General features: G+C 29.8%; 1 protein-coding gene across 1 annotated transcript; it reads right to left on the bottom strand.

Moving 5' to 3' along the window:
• Positions 1–2290: 2290 nt before the first annotated feature.
• On the bottom strand, positions 2291–8683 carry LOC104889506 (transcription factor bHLH106). Its single transcript, XM_010674743.4, has 2 exons — positions 8213–8683; positions 2291–3063 (listed from the first exon to the last, which is right to left on the bottom strand). Exons 1-2 carry the CDS (start codon positions 8510–8512, stop codon positions 2575–2577), a joined length of 789 nt encoding a protein of 262 aa, XP_010673045.2. The 5' UTR covers positions 8513–8683; the 3' UTR covers positions 2291–2574.
• Between the last annotated feature and the right edge of the window lie 7833 nt (positions 8684–16516).

Raw genomic sequence — 16516 nt, 5'->3', positions numbered from 1 at the left:
TCCAGAAGACAACAAAGCTCCTTCTCGCATATTTTTAGGTCAACATGCTCGTGTCACATTTGACACGTTCGTGTTGCCTTCTTTTCTCCGAAACTAGTAGCTCTTGGTTCATGCGGTTTTTATGCGACATTAGGTGGACACGTCTGTGTCGATATGCTTTCTGACAGGATTCTATTAAGTCGTTTTATTAATTTAGGAAACATTTAGATACTCTTTTAAGAATCTTAGAACGATAATCAGGTTTTAATTTATCAGTTCTTGAAGAGCTTTGAGAGCAAAAACTCCAAATTAAGACTTTGAGATCTACAATTTGGTTAATTGGGATTATTTTCATTGAAGTAAAAGACTAAATTTTTTAATTCTATCTCTTTATTTATTATCATGTCTATATATTTATTACCTAATTGTTTTGTTATTCCAATTGTGAGTGAGTAGTTTCATAATCTAGAGTTAAGTTGAACCCTAACAATGATTGATGCATGACTTTCTCCATATATTCTAATTTAATATGATTAATTATCCATATTTGATTGAATTGAGTTAAATTTCATTATCATACTAGGGATATATGGTGTTGAATTGATTCCTCGTGTCTTGTTTTCAATTGAAATTGAATCTAGATGGATTTGTTGATTCAATCAAGAGTATGAATATCTCTATGGGAATAAGTAGATAGATTTAATAAGAATTTATTTGTGATGCCTTATTTAACGTCTCATTTCTTGCATGATTCGATGAGAATAGGTAATGATTATTGCTTGGTTAGAGTAGCCATAGGCACCCAAGAGAGGTATTTGATATTTTTAGGGTGTATTGTTCCTTTTGGACTATTGATTATGTTTATTGTGATGGGAGCTATTCATGTATCATTCGTGCTAGTGGGGATCTATAATTCTAGATGCTAATATTGATTGACTTTACCTCGTGTGTAATTGCTAATTGGTATATTTTAGTTTTCGTATTAGTTAAGCAACCCTTTCACCGTTGTTGTTTGTCACGTGTTTAGAAAATTTAAAAGTGTTTGATACTGTTTGTCTCTGTGGATTCGCCCTTCACTTGCCTAGCTACATAATAAGGAGGTTAATTAGGAATTATATGTTTTAGGTACGCAAGACGCCTGTCAACCAATAAGGACATGGGTAAGATTCATTCTCGTATTTAAATGTAATTTTTCAAGAACTTTAGGATAATAATGTAATTCAGCTCACTTATTCTAAAACTGCTGATGTTAACAAGTCGCCACAAATATTTTCCTAAAGCAAACACTCATATTAGAAGATTAGTTAGTCAAATCTTCTAATATGAGTTCGAATATTTTATTTACCCCCAAAAACGTATCTTTACCAAACATGGTAATATTGTTTATGGTTTGAAATATAAATTGTGTTGTAAACATTTATCTTTTATATATTTTACTAATTCTCCAAACACATAATTCGAAACATGGACATCATACATTTTTGTGTTGTTGACAAGGTGTGGCATAACTGTTATGGTCTTATGAATATACTTAGCTTCTTTTCTCCATTTTTAAATAAATTAAAGAAATGAAACACTTACCATTTTAGGTCATTTCAAATAAATAAAATGTTACTATATTTGATACTTACTTCTATCTATTTATTTCTTCATCACATAAGTTCCTCTTTTTCTTTCTCTCTGTATTTATCTTCTCTTGCTTCCTTTGTCAAAGCTCTACGTTTCGTTTAAACAAAAAAGGAGGAAGTATCATACTTCACCCCTTCCCTAATATTTTTAGATTTTGCTACAATTTAGTATAAGAATTACGAGAACTTTTAATCTTTTATCCATTAAGATTAAGTATTAAGTTTGTACAATGTATTAAAGATCTCTAACTTCATCGTAAGTGTGGAAGGAGTGCATCAAACCAATTAGGTCACTATTTATTTTTGAATTTTTAAAGACTTTTGAATTATTCATAATAGAGGAAAGAATAAGAATATAATATAAGATAGTAAAACTAAATGTTGGAGAATGGAGATGAATGTCACCATCAAACATGTGATTTTTTTATTAGTTGAGATTAAGGTTTGATTTAGGTTTAGATTAATTAATTAGAATTAGAAAGATTATGGGTTAATAACTAAAGAAAGTCTAACATCATTAGTCAAAAGGGTAGTTTGGTGCATTCTTTGCAAAGTGAAGGGTATATAGTGAATTCGAAAATTTGTAAAGATATACGATGCAACAAAAAATTTATCAAGTATATATGGTAAAAAAAACCGTTAATATAATGAATTAATGATACTATCTTACTTACCATGGAGTATAAAAACAATAATGAAAACTTAAGTAGATAATACAGTAAAGAAATCGCTCATATTACAGCAGATGCTTGCCTTGAAACTGTTTACAATCTTAATTATACCCCATCTTATACCACCCCAAATCCATACAAAGAAACCCAAAAAAAAGCACGTACTAAATGGATATAATTCCAAAACTAGAAATCCAAACCAACCAACCCCACACACAAGAAAAAGAAATGCACATATACATCACAAACAAACTATGAAACTAACCAAGCATATCACATAAAACAAGTACACTTAGTTAGCAATCTGTAGTAGCATCAAACACCCTACGCCTTCGTTTCAAGCGTTCCTCGGACCCAGATCGTTGAACAATCCCCTTCAATGCATCCCTAAGGAACACGGCGCATTCGTCGCTTTGCGTATCATTATCAGCGCTAACAACGAAAACACTCTGAATCCGGCCTCCGAGGGACGACATCTCAGCCCTAAGAGTCTTCATATTCAAAGAACTCAATACCCCATTAAGATCAGCAAACAGATCAGGCCTATCTTCACAACATAACGATGCCTTTAATATAAGCTTATTGTTATTGTAACTATCAACATTAATATGATCTCCATCTTCATTATTATCACATTCATTACTATTATTGTTATGAATATAAACAGCAAACTCGTCGTTTTCGGAAGGTATCATCATGTTGTCAAGTTCATGTATCTCCGAGGTTTGCCGTTTTAGCTCCAACACTCGCTGAACCACCTTGGAAAGGAGCGTTGCTTTGTCTGTCTGCCCTCCCAAAAAAACACCCAAAAAAATACATGAGAATATTCAAGAAAAAAAGTGCAAAAGAAAGGTGAACAACTTTCATGAAATGGGATAGTGATGGTCCCTAAGTCTGAACCCTATTACTATTATACATAAGCATGGTTGAAAATGTAGAAAAAGTAACAAGTGTGCATGTTTCTTTTGACTGTCTCACTAACCCAAAAGAAAAACAAATTCATCAATATACTACACAAGTTCTCATTTCTTTTTCTTCACGCTGTGATGATGATGTTGGTACTACAAAGTAAAAAAAAGTTTTTAAGTTTTGTGTTTAGAAAGTGGGACATTTTCAAATCCGATCTGAGTGCACTGAGATGATCAGAAACAGAAGAATCTCTGCAAATTATAGAAGCTTATAATGGTAAAAAGATTTTCCATCAACTGAATTTTTTGATAGTAAGGAAAAGTAACCTATCAAATTGAGGCTTCACATGATCAACCTAACCCAAATTAACAAATAAAAGAATGGATAACGAGTATTCCTACTCCAAAGCGTCTCTAGTGAGATTTAATCGCACAATAATATGAGGAGGTTCTAGTTCAAACTATGTTTAGTTTCCATTGACTAAGCTTATAATAATGTATAAAATATGAAGACATACATAGTTTATACCTAATGCCAATATTATTATATATTAGTGAAAAATTAAAACGGTTCTTGAATATTGCATTTAGGCATCCATATTTTAGAGTCTAGATAATATTAAGAAATTCCATGTATATATAAGGAGCAAACACAATCAGCAAAATGCACATAATACCTCTACAAAGCAAAATTTGCAAAACTTTGATTTAGTTGCGCACAATTTCATCAATTCTAATTACTTATGTTTGGTTGACATGAAAAACTACATGGGACATAGATATTCCTATAAGAGTGAAAGAAAATATGGAATTGTTTGTTTGACAAAAGCATAAGAAACTAAATTTCCTAAGAAATGTCACTTTTCACAAAATAAAAATTTTACATACCTAGACCGCCTAGGATATGTGGAACTTTTGATTAAATGTTCTATTTTCCATTGTCAACAAAATAATATTTTGCAAGTCTTAAGAAATGCAACTACATGTGAAAAATAATTTCCCGGAATAATATTTTCCTACAAAAATATGACTTTTTATGTTAAACCAAACGACCACTAATAGTACGTGTTAGTTTTGATTTACTAATACAAGATCTTAAAAGCTTAGATATGTAAATTAATTAAACTATTATTATACTTAGATCCAAACCGTTTCACACACAGTCAATATAAGAATTGCAGATAGTCATTTGACATAAAATGATAACAATATGATTATTCTTTTTACAAAACACCAAAAAAGCAAAAGAAGGCAAAATATTTGAAAAGCATACATAACTTATTGTCATTCGTGTATAATTAGCACATAAAATATTGCATATGTAGTTTGAAGAACCAAATCACATCTATTTGTGATCAAAGATGCAAGAATCTAGGAGTGAAATACTATGCAATTAAGACTTTGTTCTCCTCATCTTATCTCCACTTACTTCACTTACTTCAAGTGTATAATCCATAAGTTTAAATTTAAGGGTTTGTTCTCTTCGGCATAAAACAGCTGAATTGAACTAAACTGAATTGAACTAAACTGAAATGAATAGTGATATGTGAGAGTAAAAGTATTGTCAAGAGCTGAACTGAACTGATCTGAACCGAACCGAATTGAACTGAAAATAAGCTGGGGAGAATAGGCCCTAAATATTTTTATAGTTAAGCTAAATTCAGGGTTAATGAGCTCAAATAATTCATAGCATAAGTTAATTTTTTAGCGAAAAAGGATTAGCCAAATTTGGATTAGATATGTTCAAGACCAATAAATATATCAATCAGTTAATTCCAAGTTTAACAAGTTCATCAAATTACGCTAAATTTGAAAAATATTATACTACATACTATCAATTAGAAGGACAAATATACCAAGGATGTCTTGTCCTGGTGGTTAAAATTGAGGTGTTGTGAATAATAGATCAAAAGTTCGATTCCCTCCTCTCATTCTTTGTATACTTTATATTGCCTTTCTGACTTATATGGATAAAAAAAAAAACTTAAAAGGACAAGTATCATCTTATACTTTGGTTAAAAAAAGTCTCCTTTATTTACTCCAAAATTAGAACTCTACAAATATCATTGCAATACTAGACAATATTTCATGATACTCTTTTTGGATCCGTTTGATGGTTAATACTCTTTTTGGATCCGTTTGATGGTTAGAACTAATACAAATCTTTGACCATTGATAACTTCAATTATGTATTGGTAGAAATTAGATACGAGTCTAACAAGATCTCACATAATAAATTTTGATGTTTGTATTAACAAAATGGATGGAGTATGAATATAAGCTCACATTACAATTTATAATATTATACCATATACTCTTATCAACAAAAGTACTAACACTTTACAATACCAATGCAAATCAAGGTAATATTAATGCATAACAAATATTTCAAATCATTGGGGTTAGAAACTAGAATGCAATAATATTGACCGGTTACTAGTCACTGCAAAAATTGGCCAAAATTATTAAAACTTATTTTTTTCTTCTCGTTATTACTATTATTAATAACTAAATATTTCTTTACCTATATCCTAAATTTTGATTATCAAAATGGTAGGTAAATTAACAATTTCTTAAATCTACTCTAATCTAATATTAGATAATTTATTTAATTTACAAATTACAATCTATTTACTATTATAATTTATAAACTAATGATAACTTTAGCTATAAATTTCAAAATAATATAATTTTTATACTATTAATTCGGCTCAATATATACTTTCATATAAAATCCATTTTCATATACTTCATTTATCTCCCTAATCTCACACAACCATGACGTGTACCAAACTCATCATCTTTCTCTTATTTAAAAAAAAAATCAAAACCGACCATATATATATATAAGAAATTATTGAATAAACTCGACCATATATCATAGGAGTTATATTAATTTTATGCAAAAAAATAAAAAAAAATTCCTTTCCCCCCATATAATAAAAAGAATTAATGAACAGCCCACAAATTCTATTTAGCTCAAATCTTCCAATGACTAATTTAATCCATTCTCAATTTCTTTCAATAACTAGTACTCCCTCTGTTTTTTTTTATCTTTCTCACTTGGAATCTTGACACTATTCATGCATAGAGAGAATCTTCTCAAATGTTCTCAATTTATAAGAAAAAACATAGTCATGTTTGATTCGTCTCAATTAGTACTTTATTAATATTCAATCGTTTATAATTTTTACTAATATATAATGAAAGATATTTTAGTTTTAAAACGTGCATTGGAAAACGCGCACAGAAAAGTAGAAATGATAAAAAAAAACAGAGGGAGTATACATTTAGGCTATGTTCAGTTCACCTGAAATTTTCTGATCTGAACTTATCTGATCTGATCTGATCTGATCTGAACTTATTTTTTCTGATCTGATCTGATCTGAACTTATTTTTTCTGATCTGATCTGATCTGAACTTATTTTTCTGATCTGATCTGATCTGATCTGATCTGATCTGATCTGATCTGATCTGAACTTATTTTTTCAACAAGATCTTATCTTTTATAAATATATATTATTACTATTATATTATTACTTTGTAAATCATTATTATGCAATACATTATAAGATATTCTTTATAGTGTTACATTATTATCATTTTATTTCTATTACAATTTTATACAACTTTTATTATTAATAATAATTATTTTATTATCATTATTATAAGAACAACAATAATATTATAATCATAATTATTATATTACTAAAAATAATTATATAACTCAAGTCATTATTTTATAAGAGCACTTATACAATGTTTCACACTTTCCCTTAAAAAAAGTTTCACACTTGAGAAGTCGGCAAACTGAACTCTTTTTTTTCCATATAAAATAGAACAAGATATACAAACAACTATGACTTGAGCAAAAAAAAATAATAATATCGTGCAACTTCAAATAGCTAGAGAGATTTGAAATTCGGTAGGAAGAGGTATACCGAATCTAAATTTATAATTTGTATCTCACACTTAGCTTATTTTGAAATGTAATCCGAACATAGTAGTTTCGTTACATGAATTTGAGATATCATATTTTATATATTTCTTATTTTTGCGTCAATCTTATGTTCTTAACACGTGGCTTTTAATTTTCTATTATTTAATAACAACAAAATAACTTAATATAATAATAACAATGACATTTATAATGGTAACAATAAGATTAATAATAATTACCAATATTAATAATTAATAAGTACAACAACAACAATAATAATAATTCTTTTGAACAAATGTACTAGTAAATAATAATACCCCTTTGTATTTTTTTTATCTTTGTCACTTAGAATCTTGACACTATTCACAATAAGAGATAATTTTTAGATTTTTCTCAATATATAAGAAAAAATATAGTCATGTGGGGTCTTGTTTGATTCGTCTCAATGAGTACTTTATTAATATTCAATTATTATAATTTTTATTAATATGTAGTGAAAGATATTTAATAATAATAAGTTTTTAAATATAAGCATGATATGATCTGAATGATTGATCTGTCTGATCTGATTGGTCTGATCTGATCTGATCTGATCTGATCTGAATTATTTTTTCTGATCTGATCTGATCTGAACTTATTTTTTCTGATCTGATCTGATCTGATCTGATCTGATCTGATTAGATCTGAAATAAGCAAAAATAAGGTGAACTGAACATAGCCTTAGTGACTACGTCTACTTTCATATTAAAATTAGATCGTTTCTATCGTTTCTTTTAATAATTTTTATAGGTTAATAACCCTAACTACAAAATACCATAAAATCATGAAGATTAAGATTACTTAATTAGTAAATGTCATCTACCTTAGTAAAAAAAGTCTTGTAAAGTTAGTACTAAAACCTAAAATCAAAGCGTTTAATCGCTCATTTGAAAAAAATAATTACTACCTCCGTTTTTTATTATGTACAATAATTTGACATAAAGTAGAGAGGAAAAATATCTAATCGTTGTAAATAATAAAAAACGGAGATAGTACTTAATTAAGATCATAACAAGAGATTAATGAGAGAGATGAAAAGAAATATACTTTAGAAGTGCAGGGAAGAATAGAACGAAGACGATCAAGATGAGAATTAATTCTCTCTCTCCTCCTTTTTTCAGCTTCTTTATGATGTATCCTTGATGCAGCTAACGCTTTAGCTTCTGCCGTTTCATTCATAAAACCAGGATAAAACGACGCGCTGCAACTACCACTACTACTATACTTATTGTTAAACTTCGCCGGCCAATTTACGACGTCGTTTACTTCCCCGCCACCGGCTAAGTAACGGTAAATCTCCATTTCCGATGAAGTAGTCGCCGGAAAATCATCGGAAAATTGTTGCATATTTTTTTAGAGTTTTTGTTTTTAAAGAAGAAGAGAATTAAGATGAAGTGATAGAATGAAAGAAGTGTTATATAGAAGAAGCAGAAAAATATTAGCTTTAACTTTTAGGGTTTGTTTGTTTGTTTGTTTTATTTTGGGGCTTTTGAGGAGTGAAAGAATTTTGGAGGGGGTAAAGAAGATGGACCGTCTTTTTGTTGTACTTGATGATGATTTATGATCGATGTTCTCTTTCACTGTTTTATCTTTTTGGGAGTATGTAGATTATTGTATGTATTCTTTCACCCTTTTGCATTAATTATTTTTTTTTTTTATCGGTGGTAGGTGATCATCTAGTGGCGTACTAGTGTTGATATCATCTCCGACAATTCTTCCCCCTTGGGGTCGTTCACTCGTTTGGTTGAAGTTGAGAAACATAGCTTCCCTTGAATTTGCATTGCCCATGAAATTTCATTTCCTAAGAAATACATTTTTTTGTTTGGTTGAACATGGGAAATTCTATTTCCCATGTGAATTTCCACTTACCTAGGGGGGCCTAGGTAAGTTATTTCCTCCATTTTGTAGGAAATAGAACTTCTTATGTTTTTGCCAACCAAACAACAACACATATACCTACTTCCTAGGAATTCTAATTTCCTACGTATTTGAAGGTTAACCAAACAAGCTCTTAGTTATAAGTTGTAACTTGTAAAGGACTAAGATTTACCTTACAGAAAAATAGTTCTGACAACACTTATTAAGGAGAATAAAAAAAAAAACATGGAAAGAAGTTGGTGGTTGAGTGTGAATTCTAATAGAGATTATGAAAAATAATATTGTCGTAGTAGAATAGAACAAATAATTTGAGGCATTACAAATTGAAAAATGAGGAGGAGATCTTATCGTTGGATATGATGGGTCGTTAATTAGAATATGTAAGCTCTTTTTGTGAGAGAGAAAATAAAATTGGTGATAACAAAAGTTATTCTTACGTCTCTAAATAAAAAGTGAGAAGAACAAAGTTGGAGTACAAATTCAGTCATGTTTTTTTTTTTTATGCATTTTATGTTATTTTCAATAATTGTCTTATCTAAAAATGATGTATAGTTTTGGGTTTATATTTTGACACAATTACAAAATGTAGTTTAGTGGTAAGATAATGACGTTACAAAGTAAGAGGTCATGGATTTGAGACATCTTATGCAAGTTTTTTGATCATTTTCTAGGAAAATATTATGGTAGCATATGAATGTCATGTTGGAGATAATGCGGCGCCATATCATCGTATGAGGTGAGGTGATGCTTGATGATGGCGTGGAATACTTCATCTGTTTCCAAAATAGTTGCACCATTTGCTTTTTCACTTTTGCCAAGACGCTTTTTTGAATCTTGATATCCTTATTTGCGTATAAGTAAAAATTATATAAAGTTGATATTTGCAATTCTCGTATTGAGACGAATTTAACAAGATCTCACTTAACTATGTTTTTTCTTATATAATGATGAGAAAAAACTTATCAAGATTGATTGATGAATAGTGAACAAATATCAAATGGTGCAATTATTTTCGAAACAGATGAAGTATATATAAATAAACATTAAATACTCCTCTGCTTTTATTTATTTGCTACATTTTCCAAAAATGGTTGCTTTTTTTTATTTGCTACATTTCCTTATTAGGAGACTTGACCCATCAAAAAATAATAGTATTATATTTGTTTCTCCTCTTTTTCCACTAAAAAGTACTACTTTTTCTCCTTTTCCCACCCTATTTAATGCTAAAAGGGTCAAAAAGTACACTAAAAAAGAATGAAAATGACATCTCCTAAATTCTTGTGTAAACCAAAATGTAGCAAATAAAAAAAAGCAGAGGGAGTAGATAGGTAGATATCTGAATGTAAATGAATGAAAAAATAAGAGTAATATATTAATAATAATATAGCAACATCTATCCTACTAGTTGTACTCATTTGTTTTTTTGTAGTGGGGTCTTAATTCCCACTATTGGTTTCATCCTTTTGGTACTACATTAAGCTCCCTACTTTTCCTACGTGAGCTTGGCGTAGTGGCCACGTCATTTTGCGGTGAAAAGGCAGGGTGAATCATGAAATTTGTGGTAATTTGATCTTTAATAGGTGTCGTTTATTACTACTTTGTTTAAGTAGACTAGTTTATCTCATTTATGGTCATCAGCTCATGTGGCCAACACCAATCCACATCTAATTTTATTTCCCAGTTTCAGCATTTCGCTTATGGTATTATGGTAAAACGGGCAATGCTATATCTATCCAGTGGCCAGTGGGTAATTAACCCACTAAAAATAGAATATTAAAAAACTATTAGAACTCATGAGTTGGATTTCACTATTTATTTATTTCTATTAGTAGTGTTGTTGACCCACTGGATAGATAAAGTTTTTTCCTAGTAAAATAGTACACTGTAAAGTCCGCAATAATACTAGTATAATGCTGTAGAAGATGAGGATTCTATTAAATTGATATTTGTTCAGACTTAACTAGATATGTTTGTAGGTTAGACTCCTTGTAAGGGAGGGATGATGGTAAGGAAAACCGAAAACCTCACCCTTAAAGATCCCCTAGTGAGGTTTGATCTCATGACTTATGATGCCAAACATTTACCATTGGGTGATCAAATCTTGTTGAGTTTAGTTTTACTTGTTATGGGTAAAACCTTATACTTTATCATTCATTGTCCTAAAATACAAACATTAATTTATTTTTAATATTATCTACACATTTAAGTATAATTATATTTTTTGTGGCAAAAAAAAATTATTATTTACCAAAAGAATAAGTTTTCTTTTGGCAAATTAAATTTTATATACCAAAAGAAAGTGTTAAAATACACAAAACACCATGACTAATGAAGTGAATAGTTCATTACATTCTGTATCGGTATTGCCTTTTTTAGACCTTCTAGACAAGACTGGAAGAGAGACCCTTCATTTGCTAGTCTGATCTAAACAATACTTCTTCCGTTTCACAATATTTGCAACATTTATACTTTTCACGCATGTCATTGTAAAATTTTGAGGACATATATCTCTGATTTTGTATTTGTCAAAATTATAAAAAGTACATATTAAGACGAATCTAACAAGATCCCACATAACTATATTTTTATTCACGTATAAATCACAAACGATGGTCAAAGTGAAAATTGTGAATAGTGTAAAAAATACGAGTGTTGCAAATAATATGAAACGGAGGAAGTATTAAGAAGTTGTTTCATAATACTATAGTCTGGCTTTATAGAATAAGAAGATTGGAAAAGAGACTCGTCATTTGCTAGTCTGATCTAAGCTCCTAAAAGCTACTTTTAAAATAAATTTCCTTAACCATATATAGCTTGGCTTTATAAAATTTCCATGCATCAAACACTCTTAGGAGGTGTTTGGTTTATATAGTAATATGGGTTCAAAACAAGAATGAAATCAAGGTCGTATATGTTTGGAACTTGATACCTAATACCATGTGTTTGGTTTTATTTGAGAATGAATTTTTTTTCTTCTATTTAATACCTAGAGGTATTGGTATAAGCCAAATCCACATCCCCCCTCGGGATTCTAAACTCCATACCTTATGAATTTGAGGTATGAGTTTTAAATCTATCAAATTATTAAACAAACACTATGTATGGGTTTTACTCATTCTAAACCCATACCTCATACCATAATCATATGAACCAAACACTCTTTTAGCTTTCTGATAGCATTTTGTTATTCCGTGAAGGATTTGCAGTGGCCTAGTAATTCTGATCCAATAGACTGTAAACAACTATGCCATAACATATGCTTAAACATGAGCAATTGAAAAAAGAAGACGAGAAATGTATTTATCTTTAGCTGAACATAGGGGACACTCAACACCAGTCATCATATCCCATTGACTCGGTGTAAGTTAGTAGCAATTCTCCCTAAATTTAACAAGCTAAGGTAATAATTAAACAATATTTTTCTAGTGTTAGTTTGCATAGACTCAACATATCATCTTTTAATAATTTGAATTTCAAAGAATAGATCGATAATTATTAGGGATATTAATGATAAAAGTTGTGTGTTGACAAGTGTATCAAGCAAACAATTGCATTTATTTTCAAACATATGATGTAATTTTTTTTTACCATTTTCTTGTAAATAAAAGACGATATAATATTAACTCTTACTCGTAAAGTTGTAAGGGTCAGTAAATATGTGGCATTAATTTAATAAGGCTAATTATTAGACTCTTACTTACCCTTCAAGTATAGAAGGTTTCTTGTTTTTTCATGCTACAATATGAAAATATACCGTCTCGCTTAGTTTAACCGAAATCAATTATTGTGATTAGTATTATCTTGTCTTGGCAACATACGAGAGATCCTCTAAAGTTCCTAATTGAGGTTAATTTTAAGTTCTTGATTGATTGGCATCAGAGCAATTTACCCAAAGAAAAAACTCTTGTAGTTGATAGTTAATTTATGGAACAACTCCCAACTAAGTGTGGAAAGAATGAGGCAAATAGGAAAAAAAATATTTGAAAGCTGGTAAGTCTATACTCGAGGAAGAAGTGGATCAATCGTAATCAAATTGTTGTTATTATGATGAGAATACAGGGTTGAAACTTAATTTTCCGAAATTCTATATCAATTTGGATTTGAAAGAGCTTTTTTATTTGCTAAAAAAAGTAAAACGTGTTTCGAATAGATGGCTATGATGAGCACAAAGTTGTGAAATTTCTACTTTGAAATTAATAGTAAAGTATCCATCGTTCTAGATGAAAAATATTAGGGAAATTTTTAATGGTAGGCTCCTACTCTTGAGAATTCACAAAGATAAATTCATCTTCTTTTTTGACCCATTATTGCTAGGCCTCAGTTTTCCTAATTTATCCAAATGTAGCATTAACGAAGCTTAAACATTAATTTAATATTTAGATCTAATAATTATGTTAACTTTTCCCTAACTCCTAACTTTGTAAACATGAATTTACATGCTTGTTTTTCTTGGATTAATGATTACCTTGTCAAAACTTCACAACGATGTATTAATTATTTTTAGTACAAAACATATCCCAAGATGTGCGGGAGATGTAATGGTTATGCCGCTATGCTCAACCTTGTTAAAAAAAACGTTTAACATATTTTTTTCAAGTCATTAAGAACTCTAATAGGAATAAGACCAGTTTGCATAGCATATAAAGGGGTATTCATCACGACTAATAAGGGTGCACCTACCTGCCATATTTAGAAGTTTTGCCTGCCACCCTCGGTTTATTTTTTGTTTTTTGTCTAGAAGATTAAAATAATCCCCCTTCCTAAGTTTGTTAGGACTAATTTGTACTCCAAGATATTTTCCAAATTAAAGATAGTTTTGTGTTATGTAAAACTAGAGGATAAAGTTAACTTGAGTATTTCTACTCTAATTTTTGTTCCATGAAAATGAATATTTCTTACGAGACATTATTATGTCATAATTGTTGAGTGTAGATGGAAAAGCGTCATTCTATTGCTTTTTTTTAAAAGAGAAATTTCATTAATTGAATGTCAAAAAGGCATCTAAAATAGATGTTAAAGAAAAACAAAATACAATCAAACAAGGTTAAATCAAATTCATCTTTGAATAAACTACAATGAACCAGATCGAGCAATAACACAGTGCAGTCCCCTTGTATTTGCTGAATGCAGCAGCTATTGATGAGGAAGTATATCATTCTGACATAGTTTGGGAAGAGTATTATTAATCGAGTCATGTCTACCGCATCCGAGATTCTTATACCTTTATGTTGAGTCTTGAACTTGAACCAATGAGAACAATTTATCATATTTAACAACAATTCATACTCACACCTCACATAGGGGAGAAAGAGTTATCCACAACAGAGACTAAAATCCCCATAATAGGGTTTGAAAAGATCTCTTAGACATACTAATTTATTCAATAAAATAAGAAAATGAACTAAAAACTCAAAATAAAAGGGAAAAAGGGGCTTACCATGGATGAAATCAATCAATCATCCATGACAGCTCCTAACTGATGAAGAAAGGCTAGGGTTTTAGAGAGAGAAGGGCTAGTTTTTTTTATATATACTTTTAGTACGTCATTCTATTGCTTGGAAAAGCTGAATAGTTGTTATTCTATTTCTCTTTCCAATTTTATTTTTATGTTATTTTTTAAATAATCAATATCATTAGAGTACTTAACCTTGGTGTTTAAAATTATATACTTTTTATATATCTCTATTTTTCTAGACTTGTAAATTATTCAAATTTTCCTCCATTAACATATGCGGCTCAGTCCTAATTAACTATTAAGGCAAATTTAGCACTTGAACAAAATAAGGTTAGAAGATGAGTTAGGCACTATGCCACTGATTTTCCTTAGAACAAAGAAGGATGCTTCGTTGTATGCTTGTAGGTTTAGGTCATGTGTTGGTTTAAAAAGGAATTAGGTCATGTTTTGGAGTGAAGCCAAGAAAGTAGATGGTTAGTTTATGTGGAAATATTTTTAAAAAGTGCCGAACCATGTCTTTTTTGGGTGATCTTAATTTATAAAGTACGGTTAAACCCGTTAAAGCACCATGTTTTTCTTTAAGTTTCTTCCAGCTTCTGCCCCCTTCATTCATATCCGAAATTATTAGTTTTAATGTAGTAGAACGAAGAAAATTCCACTCACCAACTAATTAGCTTTACACATTTGACAGCAATTTTGACCGGTGTATCGTTGAATTTATTTTAGCCTTTGATCCTCCTTAATAGTTAATACTCTATGATATGTATTAATCACTTTGACTATAAATTTTTACTAATTTATAAAGCTAAATATTATTTGATGTATGGTTGATCAGGGCCGTCTTGAATCTTTACGAGGCCCTGTTCTATAATGGAAATTTGGCACTTTTTTTCCCTTTAGTGATAGAAAAGGATTATAATTTTTCATAGAGAGTATGGAGAATCAATATTGATTGATGGATTGATTTTATTATTGATAATTATGAAAAAAAAATATTAATGACAATACTAAAGTTAAAGATATGAAATGTTGAATTTTTGGTGAAAGTTATTGAGCAAGATGATAGGGAATAACGCGAATTATGGAGTCCGGAAATGAAGATGTGGAGCGTTTGTCGTTTATACAAAGCATTATATTTTTCAAATTGGGCTCTTTTAGATAAAACCAAAATATTTTGGACCATGGTCCCTGTGCAGAGGGGCTTTTTGCACACCCACAACTACGGCCCTGTGGTTGATAATAGGAAGCAGAATTTTTTGCGAGTAATTATTTTCCATGTATAAGCATTTAGGAAATGAGAAGTGTTATTTGGTTGAACATAAAAAGTTAATTATCATGGAAATTCCACTTATTTAAAGACATCTAGGTAAGTAATTTCTTCTATTTTGTGAGTAGTGGAACTTTTCACGTTTCCGTCAACAAATAATACTAGCTACTATCTTTCAATTCCTAAAAATTATACTTTTCATGATTTTTTAAGTCAACTAAACAACACCTTAGGTATACTGCTTTTGTTTTCTTAGTTGCTACACTTCTTGTTTTCACGCCATCCAATGCATTAATTTGATAAATAGTCTTTAATTACACATAGTCAAAAATTACAAAAAGTTTATATTATGAAAATATGCATTAAGATGAATCAAATAAAATTTTACTTGACTCTGTAATTTCTTATATATAAGGAATAACAAATCATACAAGATTAGTTGGCAACTAGTAATAGTAACTTTCTCTGCTCCCATTTAATTGCAACATTTTCAGTTTTGATACTATTCACAATCACTCATATAACTAGCTTTTATGTTTCATATGCATGAAAAATTATACTCATGTGAGATCTTGTTGGATTCGTTTCAATGTGTGTTTATTACTATCTATTTTTTAAATTTTTTTACTAAAATATAACTAAAGATATTAATACTATAAATGGTAGTGTGTTCATAAATACCCGATCTGGTTTTTAGGATACCGATCCAATCTTTCGGTTTTCAAATCGAATATCTGAAAATTTTCATGCC

This window comes from Beta vulgaris, chromosome 3 (assembly GCF_026745355.1).
Source record: "Beta vulgaris subsp. vulgaris cultivar EL10 chromosome 3, EL10.2, whole genome shotgun sequence".
Classification (NCBI taxonomy): domain Eukaryota; kingdom Viridiplantae; phylum Streptophyta; class Magnoliopsida; order Caryophyllales; family Amaranthaceae; genus Beta; species Beta vulgaris.
This window is presented reverse-complemented; position numbering and strand designations above follow the sequence as displayed.

Excerpts from the sequence above, each read along its gene's own strand:
- LOC104889506 (XM_010674743.4), bottom strand. The coding sequence starts at position 8,512 with ATGCAACAATTTTCCGATGATTTTCCGGCGACTACTTCATCGGAAATG. Across the intron at positions 3,064-8,212 it reads TTCTTCCCTGCACTTCTAAA|ACAGACAAAGCAACGCTCCT; the intron begins GTATATTTCTTT and ends TTGGGAGGGCAG.